At 38.6% G+C, this 24036-nt stretch overlaps 1 protein-coding gene across 1 annotated transcript in view; it reads left to right on the top strand.

The window, feature by feature from the left end:
- The first annotated feature begins 6023 nt into the window (after positions 1-6023).
- Positions 6024-24036, top strand: part of LOC128989410 (uncharacterized) — a 38738-nt gene continuing 20725 nt past the window's right edge. Inside the window, exons 1-6 of the mRNA XM_054411301.1 lie at positions 6024-6143; positions 8904-8990; positions 9657-10890; positions 11928-14108; positions 14903-15088; positions 15720-16732. Coding sequence (XP_054267276.1) covers positions 6024-6143; positions 8904-8990; positions 9657-10890; positions 11928-14108; positions 14903-15088; positions 15720-16732 — 4821 coding nt within the window. The remainder of the gene's footprint in view (positions 6144-8903; positions 8991-9656; positions 10891-11927; positions 14109-14902; positions 15089-15719; positions 16733-24036) is intronic.

The raw sequence follows: 24036 nt of genomic DNA, 5'->3' as shown, positions 1-24036 counted from the left end.
TTCTAAATAATATAACTAATCTTTTCATCTCACCATGCCTTATCTCACAACAGTTGCATAATATGACGATTAACAGGATGGTAGACCTAGAGGAGTTATATTCGAAATCCATTGTTTCAATTACAGTTATCCAAAAGATCATTATTTTCCTGACTTCCATAGCGTTTACAGGTAACCTACTGTATCTACCGTCAATACAAGATCAAAGCAGTATAGCGGCCGTATGACTTTCATACTTTATCATGGCATTCATGGCCAGAAGCAGAGGACAACTTTTCCTTGCCCATCCTCCGCTCCACAATCGACAATCTTTCCCTCAACTCGCTGACAGTGCTGCCGTTGCCACCGCCATACTGCGGACGCCAGACGAACCAAACCTGGCAGCCGTCACCGGTCCCGTTCGGTCATGTACGGGGACTTTCGGATGACCTTGTTTCGCTCCCAGGCAACCCTACTTCCCAACAAAGCATAAGTGACGCAGGGCGCGCCCTTCTCGACTAGTTGACCCTCGGCGGCCATATTGGTTTTTTACACCCAGTCCTTTTCAGGGTTTAACGACTAGGCCTTTTGTATCGCAGGCGGCATTCCCATCTGCTTCTTTGTTCCGTTGGGAACTTGTATGGGATTTTATTTTCACAGTTTTCTAAATTTTGGTTAACGAAAGAGAACAAAATATTACTATAAGTTCGGCATATCTTTCAGATAAGTGTTAGAATTTGGATTAATACTATTCTGTTCCCTACATACAAATACGCCTCTTCCTACTGATTATATCCAAATTTTTGTCCAATCAGTCTTGTAATGGTTTCACCGGTTTCGCCATTTAATAATCGTGGTTTCTTCAATTTTGTTGACGGATAACCCAGTTGATAGTTAACAATAATAAGTACAATGCTTGTGTTCTAGGACTTGGCAAGACACTTTTAGACCAAAGTATAAACTTTCACACAAAACCATAAACAGAACTTTAAAAATATAACCATTACAAAGTATCCCATAAATAAGTACACAAATTTTAGTTTCTCATAACTTTTACTCGAGCTGCAAACAAGACGGAGCTTAAATGTATTAATTGAATCCAAATTACAAATGTTTGCAACCAAAAAGTCCTGTTCCCGTCAATATATGAGCTGGTCAAAATCAAAATTGAACGTATTTAGACAGGGAAACGGAGCGAGTGCCGTTCTTTTCTTTGAAACTGTCAAACCCGTCAGATTAGCCCGAATGCCGTTTGACTCCCCAGAGCGTAGAATGATTCAGGGAAGGGGTTAGTGGAAGGGGTGTAGTGGGCAGCATGTAACGGAGACCGGGTACAGTTTCTTAACTGGGCTACCCTAATATCGATTGAAAATTAATACGATTTGATAAGTAACCTTTATTCAGTTTTTTCTTAATCAGCAAATTTGGTTAGGTTAGGTTATAACAGTTTCATTTTATCCTCTAAACAAATTTTGCTCATCCCCCCTGGTCGATCTTTCCACCCACATACCCGCCGCACCGTGGAACCGGTCACTGATACCTCAGGCACTCGCCCCGCCAAGCCTCAGGCTGTAATAATCCTCGTCAAAGTGTCTAGGCAAACGGCACTCGGCCCTGCACTCATTTAGACAGGCTTATTTGCAGTGTTTACGCCATCACACACAATGCTATCTTAAAACGCGACAATCGACCAAGGTGTTGTAAGTCGTCTATTAATATTGTCGAAAAGATTATCTCTGTTTGTTCTCCTATTCCATACAGGCCTGTGAAGATAAATGGCTGTAGAAGGAAAAGTCAGCAAATGGAGCTAAAAGAGAAATCTCACTCCAGTAGGTTGCCATTGTTGTTTCAGCTTTGAGGGGAACGGGGAAGGCCGTGCAACAATAGAGCGAATCTGTGACAAGTGACAAGGGTGATGACCGCGGTCTTGTCACGTCTGATAATTGCCGTGACAAAGTGACACAAGTCAGCTGATTAGCAATATGTCACTAAACCGGGACAAGAAATATGAATCGTTCACTAGATACATGCAATGTAGATTGGAATGAGGTGGTTTAACTGCCCCGCTATCTTGGGAGCGAGCTGGGCTGGTTTGGGGGCTTTGGATCCCGAGGTCTCGGGTTCGAATCCCGCCAATTACCAATGGAATATATCTATATGGTAATGCCGTGATATTCTACGATTACGAATAGTTTAATTAAAGTAAAGTGTAAAAACTGTTCCGGGGTAGAACCTAGCGTCCTATGTCCTATGTATATCTATGGTGTATGGTGTCCTATGGTGTAAATAACTCGGTGGAACAAATAAAACTGTCCCGCTATATTGGATGATATTGTCTTGTTCTTGCAATAGATTACGATGACCGATATATTTTCCTAATTACTGTAGCAGTCAAGATTTTTTTATGACTTTTCCTTAAAAGGAGTAAGCTATTACCGTAAGCTTCCTATAAAAAGGTAATCATTTTCGTTTTGATGCCCTCAGAGGCCAATAACATGTCCGTTATAGGCGTTTTACGGTAAAAACGTGTAAATCTACATTTTTTCGCACGAGTTCGCCAACCACCATGATCGGACTTATGGGAACTGGGTTTTATGCGGAAAAAATGGGGGTTTCCCATTTTTGACTAACTATTTGCTAAAACTAGATCTATATGGGTTAATACAAAATCTGTAGACCCCCTGTCAATTTTTTAACGACCCATACTATTAATTAATTTAATTTATTTATTTTACATTTCAACGGACATTTTTACAGTTTTGAACAATATGAATGAACCTAAGACACTGACGAACATGCATAAATGTATAAACCAAATTAAAATGTGCGTGAGGTATAGATGGCAATGACAAATGACAAATGAATTTTAGTGCGTGCAGTTGATGATAAATTTAGTAATGTGTAAATTGTGGGGTTCCCTTCTGCCCTTTTCTTTAGTTTTTTTATTTTTTTATTTTTTGTTTTTTACTAGAAAAAGTAAACTCTTATGGCATGTTATGAAGTACTTTTTGGAAATAACCGCCACTTCGTGTACATCCCTCAAAATGGGGGATTTTGGGGAAAACTCAAAAATTTGAAATGTGAAGCCCCATTGAGTGACCTCTCATTTTGAAGGTCGTGTTAAAATAAAACTAACAACGCAAACTAAAGGTCTCAATTTTGACTCACTAAAATATGGTTTCAATCCTTACAAACAAACATACAACCTCGTTTAATGTCTGTGAAGTTGTCGTTAGCAAATAATATCGTTCGATGTCGGCGGGATAACGGTAAATGTTCGTCCAATGTATTAGGTATTATTCTTACGAACATTCAATTGATTGTTCGACGACACGAAGTGTTCAGAGGGTGATAGCCCAACTCCGCGCGGTGGTCAAATTTAAGCCGAGGAAAAGTTTTATGGCCCCCGAAGGGTCCAGTCCAACTCCGCGCGGTGGCCACATCTAATCTCTACGCTACCTTGTTGTGCTTTCGGATGAGATATGATGTGTTTAATATAAGATACAAATAAATAAGATACAGGTATATATATACCTTGTGTCCCCAAAGTAGTGTTACACTTTTATTTGTTCATAACTACTTTATTCATGTGACAGGTTAGGTTAGGTTAGGTTAATGATAGGTAAATTCAAATGAAACATAAGTATTCTAATTTGTACTAATTAACTTTATGTTATTAGTTACTGTGGTTTCATACAGTTCTAAATAATGTTCATTTTTATAACAATTTCAAACTTCAAATACAACCTCACACCCGTCAGGGCTGTGAGAGCCAAAATTGACCACCGCGCGGAGTTGGACATGTGCCGCGAGGGACCCGAAGTGACCACCGCGCGGAGTTCGATAGTCGGGTTTGTCATATTTCTGACCACCGCGCGGAGTTGGGAAAGCCCGTTCAGAGACAAAGTAAGTTTATTTATTTGATTTATTTCAAGGGTTACATCTTATCTTATCTTATCTGACAGGGGCAGGTCGAGACCTTAAAGCACTTCATCCGAAATCGAATTATTGCGCACCCCAGATACTTAATTGCTTTCTTGTTGACCTACAAGTTGAGGCGCCCAATGAATGCCTGTAGCTTCCCAATTAGTTCATCCTCAGGAAGAAATCTACCTCTAGCCATATTTCCAAGAGTTATCGATCTAGCGTCAGAGAGCTCAATACAATCAAAGAGTAAGTGATCAGCTGTCTCTTCTGACCTATCACAGTACCTACAGATCGGTTCACCATCATATAAGCCCATCCGTTGTAGATGTTTCCTGAATCTTCCATGACCAGTTATCAGTTCAACAATTAATTTAATTCTTCGTCTGTCTAGTCTCAAGAGGTCACAGGCAACCTTTTTGGAAGGCCTAAACAGAGTAAGCTTGCTGACCCTAAGAAGGGGAACATCGACCCAGCGTTTGCGATGCTTTTCCTTGGCCCATGACGCAATCGCAGAACAAACACTGTTTCGTGAGATGCCACAGAAGGGTTGCGGGCCTAACAATGATGTCGCAGAGGCAGTATTTGCCAATCTGTCTGCAGCTTCATTTCCTTCAATGCCTGAGTGTCCTGGTACCCAGCAAAGCGTAAGGTCATTTCTCCTACCCAACTCAGACACAGAAGCAAGACAATCCCACACGAGCCTGGAGTTGAATTCGTAAGAGTTTAATGCTTTTAAGGTCGCTTGACTATCAGTAAAGATATTGATTGTTTTGTCTCTGATATCTTTGTTAAGATGTTCTTGAGCACAAACTAGAATGGCAGTGACCTCCGCTTGAAAGACAGTTGGGTACACCCCCATTGGAAGACAAATACCAGTGCCTCCATTCATCCAATGCACACCTGCTCCAGTGCCCCCATTTTTGATCTTAGAACCATCAGTATAGCATTCTAAGTCACCTGTGGGTATGGGTCCTTTTCCGCCAGACCAATCCTTCCTATCTGGTATTAGTACTTTGAAAGGCTTTCCAAAGGAGTATTTTTTGGACATGTGATCTGAAGGTAAGTCCAATTCATCATTATGTACCACCTGAACAATTTTAGAGTGCCCTTTATTGTTCCCTGAGGCTATCCATAAGTTTTCGCATCTAAGGCGATGGGCTGTTTTACTTGCTACCACCTTAATATAAATGTCAATAGGTAGCATGTCAAGCAGACAGTCAAGTGCCGCTCCAGGACAGCTACTTACTGCCCCAGTTATCATAATAAGAGCAAGCCTCTGAACTCCTGCTAAAGCTTTGACAGCTATAGTTGATTCCATCTTTGGCCACCACACAAGCGAACCATATGTAAGGGCGGGTCGAACAACAGATACATACAGCCAGTGCATAAGTTTAGGCTGTAACCCCCATGTGCCACTTACCATCCGCCTGCATGCCATAAGGGACCATTTGCCACGCTCAATGACTTTTTGAAGGTGTGGTCCCCAGTGAAGTGATCTGTCCAAAATTACACCAAGATACTTCACCTGATTCTGCAGCTCTATTACAGTACCCTGCAGTCTTAGTGGGCCGATCCCGTCCAGTTTCCTCCTTCTTGTGAAGGGTACCATTACAACTTTCCTGGGATTTATAGAGAGCCCAACATCCTGGCACCAACGGTCCACTACCCTTAAAGCTCTATTCATAAGGTCAGTTATGGTTCCGTGGAACTTTCCAACCACAAGGATTGCAACATCATCAGCATAACCTAAGGCGAAAACCCCACTTTCGTTGAGGGTCCTTATAAGGTCGTCTGCTACCAAATTCCAAAGTAGAGGAGAAAGAACCCCCCCCTGAGGACATCCTCGAGTAGTTCTTGCCTCGATCGTATCATTGTGGAGTGAGAGCCTAACCTTCCTACTGAGAAGCAAGGATTCAATCCATCTACATTCAAGGGTTACATCAATGCAATGTGATCCATCTTCCCTGAGACATTTTATAAGCAATACTTTAGGCCTCGTCCTAGCTGAACGGCAAGAGCAGCGCGACCGAAAACAGCGACAGATACAAACACATGGTTCAACCAGGGGTGATTTACAAACGAGGGTGGTTAGCCCATCACCTCAACCCCCAATATGAATGGAGGACCGCACCTACTTCTGGTCAGCGGGTCCATCGGACCTAGCCGGGAGGACTGACAAGCAGATCCACCGACCTTCCCCCTATCCGCCACCCAGGGGACGCTCCGTATACGCTGAAGTAGGAAAGCGCACGGATACTTTATTACAAGATACATAAAATACTAACACTAGGTACAAAGATACAATACTAGATACTATAACTAACAAGTTGGTTCTAACTCATACTGTTCCATCTTCTTCTGGACTTGTACTTCAACGTCCACGTGTTTTCAATCGGCTCACAGTGTTGTTGCAGAACTCTTCAGTTTCTTCCTCTTGAAGTTTCTCCTCAGGAATTCAATCTCCTCATGAATGGTCGCATTCTTCTCCTACATTTCATCATGTTTCTTAAACAGTTTTCCATGGCGATTCCTCTGGCACGTTACTCTTTCATTGTTTCAACTCTATGGATACTTTTTGCTTTACTGAAGCAATACAGCACAACATCAGGCCTCCAAGTAGTTCTATAACATACCATTTTCCCCAGGAGTTGCTGCTTGGTTGTTTACTATTGTGACTCTCTACTAGTTCCTACAGTACCCTCTGGAATGGGGCAAATATACTTTACTTTCTTGAATCTGTTGTCTTCCTCTAAATAATTTTGACAGGAGGAGACATTTTTCATCTTGCGAGTATTTTCTGTGTCAAGGAATTAATTAAATAAATAGTTTCTATGGAAACATATTTACTGTCATTGTTCAAGATCCTATACCCGGGAGGACTCGCATGCTGTTCTAAAAGACAGAGTTGGTAATAATTTTAGTAAAACTTGTATTTAACGGGCCTCGGTGGTGTTCATCAGTTCATCGCCACCGTACCTCACACAAATCTTCCTAGGAACAGCATGAATCATTTCCCACACACCTTCTTGTAGATTTAGTGTATTTTATTTTCGCGAAAAGGACTGGTCAGCTCGACTCGACCGTGTGTGAGTGACGGAGTAGTAGATTGTATACATGTCCTACAATCTACTATTATGCATTTCTTGAAAATAATAAAGGTACAAACTAAAAATCCCCGTCTTCAATGTAGACAATAGACATAGCAAACATTAAATGTAACACTTCTTATGCTAAGACAAATTTAGGCTACATTTATTGAGTATTTTCAAGAAATGCATAATAGTCGATTGTAGGAAATTTTATTCTTTTCGGAATATTACCTTCCACTTTGGTCGATTTACTCACCATTTAAAAGTTATTTGCAAAAAACGCGTCAAGCAACCTCCAAATTTCTAGTGGTGAAAAAACTTTGTACAATCCTATCCTATACTCTAATATGAGCAATGTTTGCTTGTATGTATGTATGCTTGCTTGCACAAAGATCTCGAAAACGGCTCCGACGATTTTCTTCAAATTTTGTAAATAGTTTATTTCTGGCCTAAAAACGAGTTTACTGAAGTTAGACTTGCCAACAAAAATCTAATTACGTAGAAAAATGGAACTGAAAGTCACATTTTTTTAACATTAGGCTTATGGGTTGCTAAGTAACCATGTTGGTTGAATTAAATAACAAGGAAAAGGTAAACAAAAGACTTGAAGTTGTAGCATGTGTTCATAATAAGCCAACTACCCACAGTATACTAGCAAATTACAAATACAGTACAAAAGGGAAAAACATCAGTTGTTACTATTAAGCAAAGATTATACTGAAGATTACTCGATGCATTGTTTGTAGCTAGCAGTGTGGAGTGTAGAAAGCGTCTGCGGCATTTGGATAGTAGGAACAGCTGAAGCCAATTTTATTGTTAGTTCTGTCCGATTTTCTGTAGATGTCGTGTTTTGTTTACAATTTGTCTCCATTATTTTAGGGTTTGTTTCTCATTATTTGTGTCTCACTGTTTGGTTATAGCGCATACTTCAGTAACTCTAGAACGGTAAAAAGTGTATTATATACATTTAGACTATATCACTATTCTTATTGTGGCCAACTCAACTTAGTTTAAAATCTAGAGTCGACTCAATCCGATTGGATTGTATTATGTCATTATGCATTATGGCAAAACTAATACTGAAATAAAAATTATGCATTTTGCACATGTGGTTAAAAGTCACATGTTTCTGATTAAAGTATCAACAATAGAATTTTGTTTGTAAACATCTTGCCTCAAGAAATTCGTTACTAGATGGAAATGTACTCAACAAAAAATCTGAAATCATGAAAAGAGGACGACCACCAAATAAAAGTTTGAAAAAGTTGGGGAATTTCTGTAAAAGTCACAAAAAAGCTGATGAAGACCAGGTAAGTTAAAAAATATACCTTTATTAATTTAATTACATACATTAAATGTGTGTGGTATGTCATTACTAGCTTACACCACGAATACAGAAATTGGAAGTTACTTATTTTATATTTCTCTATAGCTCATTGTGTGAGGTACGTTAAAAAGTTAGATGACAATTTTCATGATAACATTCTTATTTATTTAATTACAAAGCTAATGGACACCCGTTTTGCCTAAACGTTATAGAGTCCCAACTAGAAGAAGATGTGAGTTTTTTACACTTTTGTAAACATCACTAACATTGAAATAGTTATGGGTCTCTCACAAGACAAAGAAAACGTCTTGTGTGCGTGTGGTGTTGTTCAGGATCCCAGCCATCTACTGATGTCCACGACTAGACCAGTCTTGCACATTAGATGATCTTTTACAAGCGAATGACAAAGCCATATTGGTATAGCTAATTTCTGGAAAATCAAAGTCTGATTTCCGGACACGGAATGTAAGTAAGTAGCATGTGGAGGTAGAGGTAGGCTATGTGGTTAGTTACCATTTTTTACGACCTTTTGAAAGGAGCTTAAATTTACTTTCTTTGATAAAACTTTTTTTTAATTTCAGGCTGCAAAAGAACCTGAACCTGTTCCTGAAACTGAAGGACCTGAGGGGTCTGTTGTATGTGTCTCAGAAGTTCAATCTGAACAAAATGTGAGTTTTTATTATCATCTGAACCGTATTATTAATGTAAAATTATTCAAAACAATTAATTTATTTTGTTTATAAATCTTATTTTGTGATAAATTAATAATACTTAGGTACAAAGAAAATTACCTTTTCAACAAGCATAAAAGTCAAATAAGTATTTAAATTTCAGGTCACAAACGGAGTGCGCGTGTTAAATGATCAATCAGATGAAAATGTGAGTATGAGTAACTATACCTGAACCGCATTGCTAACGGTACTAGTAAATAATTTTAAAAAGTTGATTCGTTCTTTTTGTGGTTAATTCAAACAAAAAAAAGACCGCAATAGAAAAGATAACGTTTGCCCAAAGTAACCATTAATGGTGGTGAATAGGAGAAGAGGATACTTATATAGTTTCATGAATCTATACTGTTGCTAGTAAACAAATAGACCTACTGTTATTGTTTGTTGAAATTGTTATACATTTATTATTATTTTCCATAACGATAAGTTATTCTGATTCTGGTATTGGAGTATGCCGAGTAAGATATAACGCACCAAGTGTAGATAGGAATATATTCTAAAATTGGCCAGGTGATACTTAAATTTTTACTCTCAGTAGACTAGGATTACAAATGTTGCAGTATTACAAATTAACACAACCTTAATACAGATTTTTTATTTGTACAGCTGGTGACTTTCAATAAACCCATTAGATGTGCGAAGATAAGGGCTCTGGAGATAATTTCAGATGTAAGTGCTCAAATATGTCAGTCTATGGTGGAAGAAAGGGTAAATTATTTTGAGCAAATAAGAATATCAGAAGACAGCCAGGTTCGTGCCATTCGCCTTGAGGAACAGCGACAAAGAGACGCCAACCGCAGGGCTGCCGAGGAGGAGGACAAACGAGCACGACGCCTCGAAGAACAGCGGCAAAGAGACGTCAACCGCAGGGCTGCTGAGGAGGAGGACAAACGAGCACGACGCCTCGAAGAACAGCGGCAAAGAGACGCCAACCGCAGGGCTGCCGAGGAGGAGGACAAACGAGCACGACGCCTCGAAGAACAGCGGCAAAGAGATGTCAACCGCAGGGCTGCCGAGGAGGAGGACAAGCAAGCACGACGCCTGAAAGAACTGCGGCAAGCAGCCGCTATCCGCAGAGCCGCCGAAGACGAAGACGAGCGTGTTCGACGTCTGAAAGAACTGCGGCAAGCAGCCGCTATCCGCAGAGCCGCCGAGGACGAAGACGAGCGTGTTCGACGTCTGGAAGAACTGCGGCAAGCAGCCGCTATACGCAGAGCCTCCGAGAACGAAGACGAGCGTGTTCGACGTCTTGAAGAACAGAGGCAAATAGATGCCAACCGCAGGGATGCTGAAGTGGCTGACGAGCGTGCTCAACGCCTTCTAGAACAGCGTCGTCGTACAGCTGAAATTCGACAGAATTCTCAGCGTAGTCGACTTCCAACCTATAAAGCCGCTGCCTCAAGTCTCGTAGAGTACAGCAATTTGGGAATGTATGACATTGCATGTGTTCATTGTGGTGCTGTTCATTTTTTGAAAGAGAGAGTGCAGAACAGAATTCACCCTAATTCGTTTGGTGACTGTTGCCTTCATGGTCGCATTGAACAAGCTGCGCCAGAGTTTCCCAATGAATTGGCATTGCTGTACACAAAACAACACAGACTAGCCAAACAGTTCCACGATAAAATTCGAAATATTTCTGCCTGTTTTGCTTTTTCTTCATTCAATGTTGCTGATGACAGGACTTTCAATAGTAAAGGTATTTATACATTTACTGCTGGTGGACAAGTGTATCACAAGTTAAATTTGGCGGCTCAGCCAGTCAGCAACAGTGAGGGTGATTTGGAAAGACCTAGATATGGCCAAATGTACTTCATTGACCCGGAAACAGCCGTTGCAGAACGTATGAATGAACCAAGGCATCAATCAAGAACTAATACAGATTTTAGAGGAGGTCATGAGAAGTCAAAACCCATTTTCACAGGCTTTTATGATGATGAGAGAGATAGTTGAGGAAAACAATCAACGTGCTGCAGCTCTTGGTGTCCAACCACCCCATGTCCACCTCCTGTTTGCTGAACGTGCAGGTAAAATAATACTGTTTTCTCTAGTCACAATTATTTTGTATGTTATTTGTAGTTGCTAAAAAAATATAAAATCAGAAATACAAAATAAACAGTAACTAAACATAAAAACTTATGCAAACTTATCAAGTAAGATGTCTCGTGTTACTCCTCCATAAATGTGATAACTCTGAAGGGAAATTTAATTAAAGGGCGCCACAACTAAACGTTTTGTTGCAATCTCAGTACTAAACTCTGAAAAATTCCACATAAGCATAAGCAAACAAGCCGTAGCCATTTTTATTTCCTTTCTCTTCTCTTCTCCGTAGCTATTCTATATTACATGTAAGAATGACTACAACAGACTGTTAAAATAATAAAAACAAAACTTGGTAATCTCTGCTCTTTCAGATGGCACCAGTTTAATTTGTCTACGATCATTAATAAAGTAGCTTTGAACAATTAAGAGTGCGGCATTAATTTTGGGACATACCAAACTTTGTTATTAAGCGTAACGCAATTTATAAACTTGACATTTTTCTGAATGAGGTTTTTATAATTAATAATTGCATCAAAACAACTTTATTGAAAAGAGGATTTTAGTACATTTGTATTTTTGAAGAGTCGTCAAATACTATTATTCATTTACTGGATTAAACGAACACTCTACAATTAATTCAGTCTTTTTTTATTTTTATAAATGAATAATCTTTAAACTTTAGCAAGACTATACGGGTATGTTTCAAAAGTAAAGTTATGTATGAGAAAAATATGGAATGTACCTACATTTTGTGTCATTTTTCTCTTAGAACTAAATAATGATTAAAGTTAAGATTTTTTGTTTTTCATATCATTAATTTATGATGTTTACTTTTAGGTGATGATCCCAGGCGATTCAACTCACCAACTTATAATGAAGTTGCTGCTGTAATTACATTAAATGCAGACCAAAGCATCCCGGAAAATGAGATGGTTATTAAGGAGCGAGGAAAACAGTTAATAACGCTCAAGAACATTGACAGCCGAGTAGAACCATTCACCTACCCACTCCTCTACCCAAAAGGAACTTTTGGGTTTACTGTAGGGCTTCCTCTTAAAACGCCTTATGCAAGCCGTGCACACATGACGAGGATGGAGTTGGCTCAATACAGGTTAGCCTTTCGTCCAGAACAAGCCAAGGCTCTTCCTCCTGAACCATTGCTAGAGGGATTAGATCTAAGGTCGATTGGATTTAATGCTCTCCACTTTGGTGGTAGACTGTTTCAACAGTACGTCGTGGACACATACATCCGTGTTGAACGTGATCGTATTCAGTGGATCAAATATAACCAAAAGAAACTTCAAGCTGATCGGTATGCAGGAGTAACACATTTTCTAAATGAATTGGCTGAAAAGAAAAATGCTACAGTTGCTGAAAAACTGATTTTACCATCATCTTTTCCCGGATCAACGAGATATTTCACTGAACACTTTGAAGACGCTATGGCAATTGTCCGAAGGTTTGGCTCTCCAGACTTTTTTATCACAATAACGTGCAGTCCAACATGGCCAGAACTAAAAGAAGCTGCATGTATTGAGCTCTCTGATGGTTCTAAACTACAACAGTTCGCCCAAGAAAGACCTGACATTGTGGCTAGGGTAGCCAAATTGAAATTTGACAGCATAGTTGAAGATATCAGTAAGAAACAGATTTTTGGGAAGTCTTCTGCTTTTGTTTACACTATAGAATTTCAAAAACGAGGATTACCCCACCTACATCTTCTTGTCATCATGGCAAATGAAGACAAACTCCGGTCTCCAGAGGAAGTAGACACTTTCATTTCGGCAGAAATTCCTAATGATGACCCAGTTCTAAGGGAGTTGGTCCTCAAATGGATGATTCACAATCCATGTGGCGAACTTAATCAGTCTGCATCATGTATGGAGAATAAGGGTGGATCAGCTAAATGCCGCTTTGGATTCCCCAAAGCTCATCAAGAGTTTACGTCAATTGTTGACAACAAAAAACCGAATTATAAGAGACGGTATGACCCACAACTGGATCCAAATAACCCAGAATTTTCTCACGTCCATGCGGTGTACCGCAAAAACAGTGATGGACAAAAAGTTACACGGGACAATAGACATGTTGCTCCATACAATGGCTATTTACTGAAGAAATACATGTGTCACATAAATATCGAGTATGTTGGTAGTGTTAGAGCCGTTAAGTACCTCTATAAATACATTTATAAAGGGCATGACTGCGCAAATGTAAAAATTGTTGAAAATGTGGCCCGAATAATGTATAATGAAGCAGAAACATTTGTTGAGGCACGTTATATTTCGCCCCCTGAAGCATGTTGGAGGCTGGCTGGAAATGAAATCCAAAGGAAAAGCCATTCGGTGCAACGTTTGGACATCCATCTAGAAGGTCAGTACCGTGTGGGAAACATGGAACAGACACAAGAAGATGTAGCGGACACTGGCCTGAAAGGGTCCACCTTAGAGGCGTACTTTAAACACAACTCTAAACTTCACATAGAAGAAGAGAATGGGAATGAAGTAACCTACTACTTCTACTGGCAGATGCCAGAAAAGTACAAATGGTTAGGCAAAACAAGTGAATGGGTGGTACGACAGCGAAGCTCAAAAACTATTGGAAGGATCCACACCGTGAACTTAGTGGCCCAACCTGAACTTTATCACTTGAGAATGCTCCTCTTTCATACCAAAGATGCCAAAAGTTTTGAAGACCTTAAATTTGTAAATGGGACTGCCTATTCCACTTATAAACAAGCATGCCTGGCAAAAGGCCTTACATATGATGACCAGCAATGGATTGATGGGCTGCGGGAATCCGCTTTGTCAAAGATGCCGAGTGTCATGAGGACACTCTTTTGTCAAATCTTGATTCTCGGATCACCAGAAAACCCTAAACGTCTCTGGGATATGTTTAAGGACGAGTTGGCAGAAGATTTTCTTAGAGAAGCAGAGATTTCTGGAACCCCTCTAGAAGATGCTTACAACAGAGCATATAGAATCATAGCTTACAAGCTAAATACTGAAGCTACAGAAGGTAATAATCAACTTATAAATATTACTTATTACAAAACTTAAATTAAGTTTATTTTGGGTGTATACCCCTTCAAAATTTGTAATATATTTATTTATATTTTATTTTAAATGATAATATCTTTCTCTTAAACTGACAGCGAGTAGGTTAGCCATGCCAATGGTCGATGAATGTTGTCTATTGGTCTACCAAAGTTAAATATCAATCTTTAGTGAATTCCTTCAACATATCATACATAATACCATATCAATATTCAATTATTTTAATGTCTTTAAAAGTCATTTCAAAATAATTAACAAAGATGGTCTAATACAGTCCTTACTATTATTTATTAATCACAAATTTATAAAAAACAGATGATTTCAGAATCAAACCTTTGCAGATATTTTTATAACAGTCTTTAAAAACTAACCTAAAATATGTTAATTTAATATAAAAAAAAGGGTTGGAAATTAGCGTGTGTTTTAAATAAGAGAGCACAAACCCCATTTAATCATATTATTCACTCATGAATAATACATTCATGACACACATTATTCTAACCATTGTTGTAAACAGTACTTTAATTTGGGAGATATCGACCTTGAAACATACATAATTGCGGATCTTCCAGCAAAATAAATCGTCTTAATAACAAACATTTTGAGCCTTTGGGTGGTGATTGATCACCTATAATTACTCCCAATTATTTACCCAAATTCTTTCAGCTTTATTAACTTATCGTTATTTGTGATGTGTTCCAAAAACTTTAATGACACTTTTTAGAAATTTTTAACACTTAAACGTGCTTATTTTAGGACGCAACTTCCGTTTTTGGGTAGAGAACTATGGAATGGATGATATTAACGACTTCGAGATGAATGAGGAGGTTTTTAACGTAGGGCAATCTCATGAAATTGGCCATCGCCTCTACAACAACCTCAATGATAAACAGAAGGAATTTGTTGATGCTGTCATCCAAACACTTGATGATGAGAGTTCAGGTACAGTACACTGTTTATAAACTGAGAAATTCAGGTGCGAGAATACCTAGGATACCACTAATAGCATTGAACATATGTTTTAGCAATTCCATTTAACCAATGTTAAATAATGTTTATTTTCGGGCCAAAAACGTCATTTGTTGATGTTTATGATCCATACCGGGTATTTTTCTAGTAATTGTGTAGGATACCAATAACCTTGAATAATAGGGAGGTTACTTCAATATTTAGAACAGTATGTTTTGAAACTATTTAAATAATGGTCAAGCCTTTTTTTATTTACAAGTAAATGACATAGTTAGTTATCAAAATACAGTTTCAGTTTTGAAATAAAACATATGGTTTACACATATTATTTGTTGCAAAAAAAAGAACAAAAAAAACAGAATCCTACTGCATCAGCTTTTAGAAACCCGCAGACTTGGATAATATAAGCTAGGATAATAATGAAGTTAACTGTAAATTGTACATTTTTGTTTTTAATCAATGTCATCTGATTAAATTCATTTTTTAGCTTCAATTTTGTATACTATCTTTCTTTATACTATTCAAACAATGTCACCAGTTTTAAAATCCTGACTGTAACAAAACATAATGTTGTGATAGTACACATGAATTGATTTGTTTTCAGGACCAAAATGTTTCTTCCTTGATGGACCTGGAGGTACAGGGAAAACATTTGTCTACAATACCTTGTACCACCTCTGCCGAAGTCGAAACATCATTGTTAAATGCATGGCATTTACAGGCATTGCATCCATACTTCTGCCAGAAGGACGCACAACCCACAAGACATTTGGTCTTAAAGTTCCTTTGACTAATGATTCAAAATCATCAATCAAACGTGGATCTTCAAAATTCAAGGAATTGGAAGCAGTCAACATGTTCATGATGGATGAAGCACCAATGCTTCCTAAATACGGTCTTGACTGCATGGACGAGCTCCTTCGTGATCTAGGTGACAGGAACTCCCCATTTGGCGGGAAAATAATGATTTTAGGAGGAGATTTTCGACAGTGTCTACCGGTCCAGCCAAGGGCAAATCGTACCGAACTTCTAGACCTTTCCATCAAGAAAAGTGTTCTCTGGAGGTACTTCAGGGTTTTCTCTCTGGAACAAAATATGAGAGTTGATGCGGAAGAGGAGTGCTTTGCTAGGTACCTACTGAAACTTGGAAATGGAGAGCTTGATACCAACGCTGATAGTGAAATTGAACTCCCTAATGACATCATCACTAATACTAATGACATTGTTAACGAGATCTATGGAGAATGTCTCTCCGACGGAAACTTTGAGGACATGAAGGATCGAGCAATTCTTGCACCCCTAAACAAGGACGTCGACACAATTAACAACACCGTTATCAATTTAATTCCTGGAACCGAGACCATTTATAAAAGTTACGATTCAATTAAAGATGAACCAGAAGGTGCCTTAAAGTTCCCCCCAGAATTCCTAAACTCTATCGAGATTTCAGACCTACCACCACACCAGCTCAGGCTAAAAAGTAATACCATTATCATGCTCCTTCGTAACCTTGACGTCTCAGAGGGTCTGTGCAATGGCACTAGACTGATAGTTACAGCACTCTGTCCTAACATAATAAAAGCCAAGATCATCACTGGTGAACACTCTGGCCGAGACGTGCACATACCGAAAATCACCCTTGATTCATGCAAGTCTCAGCTAGGGTGTTCACTACAAAGACACCAATTCCCTATTCGGCCAGCCTTTGCGATGACAATACATAAATCGCAAGGGCAAACATTTAAATATGTCGGCGTCGTGCTACAAACGCCTGTATTCATGCATGGCATGCTATACGTTGCATTTTCAAGGGTAAAGCGTAGAAGTGCATTGAAAGTGGTGGTACCGCCAGAAACAGGTGGTCGTACACGCAACGTAGTGTGGACCGAAGTTTTTAATTGATGTGGTTCGTGCATTTGAGAAAAGACTTTTGTTATATTATGAAATTCTATTTTTCTTGAACTATTTTTTATTTGTTTTGTTGTAAACATTTTCTTTGATAGTTAGTTTTATTGAAGGTATGCATTGTACTGTATCAGATGCAGGCAAGTTCTTTACTTGCTCTGCTCTTTAGGGATACTTTAAATGTATTGAAATATTTTGGAATATTTCATTTTTATATAATAATCTTATATTCTTATGTGAGCAATGTTTGCTTGCAGATCAAAAACAGCAAGGTCAAAGGTCGGGGTACCGCAGGGTTCGGTTATGGGCCACATTTGTTTTTAATTTTAATTAATGACATTAGTTTCAATTTAAATTGTAAGTCAACAATTTATGCTGATGACACCTCTTTACTTGTTAGCCATAGAGATTTAGATTGTATGGAAAATGTTGCCAATTCTGTTTTTAAAGATGCTGAAGAATGGTTTACAGTAAATGGATTGTTTTTAAATTCTAAAAAACACAGAGAATATTGGTGACCTTGAAAAAGAATCATGAATACCATCAATTTGTTCACTATAATGAAAATTTTGTATCATTACTTGGTATAAAAGTAGACTGTAAGCGGTCATAGTCTGACCATATTAATTTTGTAAATAATAAATTGCCCAGAGTTGTACATTTGTTAATAAATCTAAAAAGACATGTTTCCAGTAAATACTTGAAAATGGCATATTTTGCTTTTTATGAAAGTGTTATCTGGTGGATAATCTGGAGTAACGGAGTTGGAATTAAAAAAAAATTTAATCAAACAAAAAAAAGCTGTTAGAGTTTTGCCGGACTCAGAAAGGTTAGCCCGCTCCAGGCCACTTTTTGTCTCATCGGGGACCCTGACTATTGTACACTAAGTTGTATATTTTAGAGGTATTGATGTTTGTCAAAATTAATTTAAATATGTTTTCTGTCAGAGAAAAAATACATGATCATGTAATCAGATTTAGGAATAAATTAGATCAACAAAGGTTTAGGTTAAGTAAATCAATGAATTATCATGTTAATTTAGGTGTAACATTTTTCAACAAGTTACCATTGACTTTTCAGAGTTTGCTTAAAAAAGCACTAAATAGATTGTATAATTGGTTACAATTGAACCCATTTTATACATTGGATGAATTTTTAAATATTAAAATAGAGTCTTCAAGCCTAGCCCAATTTTAGATTTTAAACATTACATGGTTTTTTGTGATGTTAGCTCAATTTAATGTTGCTTGTTTATCAATGTGAATCATATACAACTGTTTATTGAAAAATTTTGTAATTTTGTTGAATGTCTAATAAATGTCTTATTATTTGTCTTATTTGCTTGTATGTATAATTTCACAAAGTACTTGAAAACGGCTTTGACAACAGCCTTTAAATGTTGGAAATAATTTATTTCTAGCCTAAAAACGTAATTGACGACCACCAACATCTAAGGCAAATTCGCATTTCACTATACAACTCAATATAACAATATACAATTTAACATTTGCCACATGGGCTGCTAAGTAGTTATGTTGGTTGAACAAAATAATAAGTAAAAAGAAAAACAAAAGACTTGTAACATATTGTGTTTATAATAAGCCAACCACAATATACTACAATTTACAGTACAAAGGGGGAAACATCATGTCACTATTGAGCAAAGATTACACTAATTTATCTATATAGGGGATATTTTCCCTTATATATTGATTAATTTTCAGTATAATCTTTGCTCAATAGTAATAATTGAAGTTCCTCTATATGAGGTTTTTTCCATTGACTGTAAAATAAAATAATTTGTTGTGGATTGTCAGGTTAAATTTTCCATCATAATAAATGGAAATTCCACTTGAAGTTAAATAATTTTTTTTTTTTTTTTTTTTTTTTATCAGAATTTATTTTACAATCTGTTCAAACTTCAAATATGAGAACAATAAGTAAAACATATATCAAGCAATGTCAGGAAGCAAGCACCTGTTCATCAACAAGTCTTGCCAAAAATTTGATCAGTCATTTAAACATTTACAGAAATCTGTAGCTTAGGTCCAGCACATGCACAACACTTTTTAACCTGTTAATGCACTGACTATTGTCCAGCAGATTAACAGCAAGACTGTTCGGATGATATTCTAATTTTTCTTGATAATTTTTGCTAAGGTCTGTAATTTCTTCTTTCACTGATTTAATTTTGAAGTCATTCCTAATTGTAGTGTTGGATACGAACCAGGGTGCGCCAATAATTCTTCTCAGTGCCTTAGCCTGAAATCGTTCAAGAATTTCGATGTTGGATTTGCTCGAGGTCCCCCAAAGTTGAATTCCGTATGTCCAAATTGGTTTGATCATAACTTTATACAGTAAAATTTTGTTAGCCAATGATAATTTTGAATTCGTACCTAGTAGCCAATTGAGTTTACGAAGTTTTAATTCCAATTGCTGTCTCTTGCACCAGATATGAGATTTCCAATTTAATTTTTTGTCAAGAGTTAGACCTAAATATTTTACACTGTCTGCCTCCGTTAAGGCTACATTATTAATGTTTACAGGAGGATTGTACCCTGTTCTCAGAGTAAAAACAATATGTTTGGACTTGTTTTCGTTGACTTTTATCCTCCACTTTTTAAGCCAATACTGGAGTTCAGTCAAGGCAGCTTAGTTGTAAATAAGACTTGATATTGTGAAATCCGTGGATAAGTTAAAGTCATATTGTGGTTAACCTGATAATAATAAAACACAGCTGGCCTAAAGATATTGCTTTAGCAACACTTAAGTTGCCTTTATATTGCTTTTACAATCGAAATCAACTATACCGAGCCATGGCTCGGTCCCCCGGTACTTAAATCTAAAGTTCTGCTGGATCGATGTTGTTAAATAATGTGTCTTTGGAAGGCATAAACTCTTTGAGTTGCTTTTTCGTTTGATGTGTATTTTATAGCGGTTAGTTTAATAGTATAAAAGTTATAAAGCGTTAAAACCCGGCCATTCCTTATGAAACACCCGGTATATTGATAAGTTCTTTACAAGGTAATATGCCTTTTTGGCGTTTTTTGTTGCTATGTTATTTTTAACAATATCAGTTATGTGAGCCTTTTCAGAATGCACAACTTGAGAATTAATGAACTAGTAACAGGATCACGATGAACAAATGATTCTACGTGAAACGTGATGTAAGGGCTGCAAAGCTCGAGGGATTTTCTTGACAAATTACCCTCTGCAGGCAGTAATAGACTGGCTTTCTTTCCACCTCTCGGAACTTTCTGGATTTTTTGTCACCGCTAAGCGGGCATAACTCAAAGTACATTTCTGGGTTTCTTTTGTTTAAATGTAGACTTATTAAGTTACTAGTCCTGAAAATAAGTGCTTGGTGGACGAATGTGGTCGTCCCCGTGCGAGACGAAGTCTAGGATATTTTACGCCATACTACTCTAGGCCCCGGCCACACGAGGCGGTTTAACCGCGCGAAGTTAAGCCGCGCGAAGTTAAGAGGATCGACAACACATTGAATCAAATGAGAGTGGCCACACTAGGCGAAGTTTAGCCGCATGTACGGTTGAGCCGCGCCATGTCGTCCCTCGACCGCGCGAAGTTAAGCCGCGTTGGAGGGGATGACACACGTAGTCTTATGAGAGTGGCCACACGATACGGTTCGACCGCGCGGCAGCCGCGCTTATTGGAGATATTCTTCGGACATTACCAGGGGTTTTTTAGTTTGATTTGCGTGTTTGTTAACGCTTGTGTGGTGTTCAAACAATGATTGATACAGACAATCTAATTGAACTTGTCAAAGATGCTACAGACATACGGTAATAACAAAAAACTCCGAACTATGGTTTCACATGTGCTCGTAAAAGGTTTGGAACACAAATGGTTTTTCCGTTATGAAAGGATGAACCCAATGATTTCTGTTAACATTTGTGTCCAGATCACCACACACTTCTAATGCACAAACTAACATGCGCGTTTCGTACATGACTAAAAAGAGTGAACTGAACTATGTTTTAATAGAGTACTGATACTGGGAAAACCCAACAGGAAGCGGCCGTGTGGCCGGTTACCTCCCGCTTTCTCCGCGTCCCGCCATCTCCGTGTACCGCTACCTCCGAATTTCAGAGTGACCCCTATAATCCTCGGTTACTTCCTGCGTTAAGACTTTCCGTCCAAACCTAACCTAACCTAACTTAACTTAACTTAACCTAACCTTACCTAACATAACCTAACCTAACCTGACCTGACCTAACCTAACCTAACCCACGGGTTAAATTTTCATTAAATCTTCCATCCACGGGGCTTCGCAGCCGTGGATGCAATGACAGCTAAAACGCAGGCAGTGACTGGATTATAAGGGTCACTCAAGAATTCGGAGGTGGCGGGACAGATTTGGGTTCGGAGATGGTGGAACGCGGAGATAGTGGTGTGGCCAGGTACAACTTCGCGCGGCTTAACTTCGCGCGAAGATAAGCCGCGCGGCTTAAATTCGCCTCGTGTGGCCGGGGCCTAAGCTAACTTAACAATAAAAAACCTGTAAAACACCTTATATATTTCCACCGACTACAGGACTAGCAGTCACTACTCATACCTCTAAGAGAGGTTATGTTTTTGTTTATAACCGCCCGCTGCCAAATATAATCAGCTAGTGTCCGGTAAAAACTCACAATACAGTATTACGTAATGAACCCCCATTTGATTGAGCTAGCGGCAAACAGCAGTTTTATGAACTAAATCCTCGTGATGCGTGGGAAGTTCGTTAAAACTAGTATGGCTTAGAGAAATAAATGCATGTTTCATGTTAAAAATATAGTGCATGAGACGATTAGAATATTGAATTTTAGATGATTTTAGCCAACAGTTGTGGTGGTTCTATAAACATGCGTCTGGCAGAACGCTTATAACATCGCGAATACTTTCAGAAATTGGATACTTGTTACGACTTAACTCAACTATTAACGGTAATTTAATTTTGTTAGTAAAAAGTAAATGCAACTGTTGCAAATCACGTCAACCGAACAAATTATGGGCAACAAGAAGACCTTCATCGGTTCTCTATCCAGCTTTTTGAGGATATTGGGGATGAGATGCACGTAAAGTTTGACTCATCTTGAAGGAGATTAATGTCGAACATTATAATGGAACCTCGTCGCATACATTTGCCATGAAAATTGGAAACGCTGAATTCGCAATCGACTTATTTTACTAATCTTTAAAGGCACATTCTTACCCAAGTGCAATTTATTAATACGGGTAAAGATATGGCTCTATAAAATATTAAATGTTTATTGTAGTGACGAACTGGTTAGTTTCAAGGTCGCCGCAAAGAAATTGCACAGGGGCAAGTTACTGAGGCTCAACTGTCCCCGTCCATATGCTGCTTCCAGGGGTCCAGGAAAGAAAGAAGTTTGCGGACTCCATTGGAAATCTTCTAGAAAGAGAAGGGTTTAAGTCCTTTTTACAAGATGTCGAGACGAGCAACATCTGTGTTTTTATATGTCGTACAGTACTAGATATCAACGTAGTCACTCATATTTCCCAAAAATATGTGTATATCATACAAACGCTATTTTGTTATCCCCTCTCCTCCATAGCAGTCATGACCTTGCCCACTCTGGAGGTGGCCATGGTTTTGAAATTAAAATGCTACTTTCTTCAGGACGCTACTATAGAAATTCAGTTGAGTTTTGCCATGATCAAAATCAAAACCTGTTCTTATCGGGTTTGGATATTATAATTACGTGTGCTCCCACTATCTCCGCGTTCCGCTATCTCCGAACCCAAATCTGTCCCGATATCTCCGAATTCTTGAGTGACCCTTATAATCCAGTCACTGACTGCGTTGTTAGCTGTCATTGCATCCACGGCTGCGAAGCCCCGTGGATGGAAGATTTGATGAAAATTTAACCCGTGGGTTAGGTTAGGTCAGGTCAGGTCAGGTCAGGTTAGGTTAGGTTAAGTTAAGTTAAATTAAGTTAAGTTAGGTTAGGTTAGGTTTGAACGGAAAGTCTTAACGCAGGAAGTAACCGAGGATTATAGGGGTCACTCTGAAATTCGGAGATAGCGGTACACGGAGATAGCGGGACGCGGAGATAGCGGGAGGTAACCTATAATTAGACGAGTTTGCTGATCAGCACACTCCACTTAGCAGCCAATATGAGTATACTAGTCTAGTTTACTAGACAGCTCTTGGCTGGCCTGAATACTACTTTTGTTTTATCTGCATACAAATCAGGTAAAGATAATCCTAAATACAGTGCCCCAACTCGAAGATGTCCACCAATAGATGCCATATATTTGCGATATTCTTGTTAATTCCATGTGATCTCATCCACCGAGCGAGAGTCCTAGTATCGCGATCCTGGTTGCTGGTAGCGCCACACAGCACCACACAGCGCCACGATGCGCAACTCTTCCACTGTTCCGTGAACCGAGAACGCAAACCAAACCAGTTCTGGGCTGGGAGACGATGATTAGCACTGCTCTAATGAGGTCTCTCGGAAACAAGCGTTTTTGCCTCTGTGAGTCGAACCGTGAGGTTCATGAAGGAATTGTTCTTTTGAACGAAACACGTCACAGCTGAATCGTCGTAAAGGTTATGGAACAAATCTGAATCTGCACCAAAGTTCATCGGAAGTTGTCTTGTTATCGTTATCGTTTAGTCCGCGAACATCGCCAATATCTGATCACAGAACCTGTTATGGGGGGTTTGAACTGATAATACTTATTAGTTAGTTAGAGACATATTAGAGTCTACTAGACATGTTAGAGACATTAGGCTACGGTTACTATGGATGCGAATTCTGACGAAATTTTGTTCTGACTACTTCTGATCAGTTCGTACGAAGTCGTCCAAACGAACAAACGCCCCCTGTCTAATGAGTATGTTTACAGTGGAAGCGGATTAGACGTCAGAATGGACACGATATCGTCAGAACGATTTGAGCGTTCAAACAAGTTTGATTATTTCGTGCGACCAGCGACTGTTTGGTGCGTTGAATTGCAAGTTATAGCTAATTTCACCATGAATA

The sequence above is a fragment of the Macrosteles quadrilineatus genome, unplaced genomic scaffold, assembly GCF_028750875.1.
Source record: "Macrosteles quadrilineatus isolate MER2022 unplaced genomic scaffold, UCM_ALF_1.0 Scaffold_3__2_contigs__length_128488019, whole genome shotgun sequence".
Classification (NCBI taxonomy): domain Eukaryota; kingdom Metazoa; phylum Arthropoda; class Insecta; order Hemiptera; family Cicadellidae; genus Macrosteles; species Macrosteles quadrilineatus.
The sequence above is the reverse complement of the archived record's forward strand: the minus strand, read 5'-3'. Positions and strand labels throughout refer to the sequence as shown.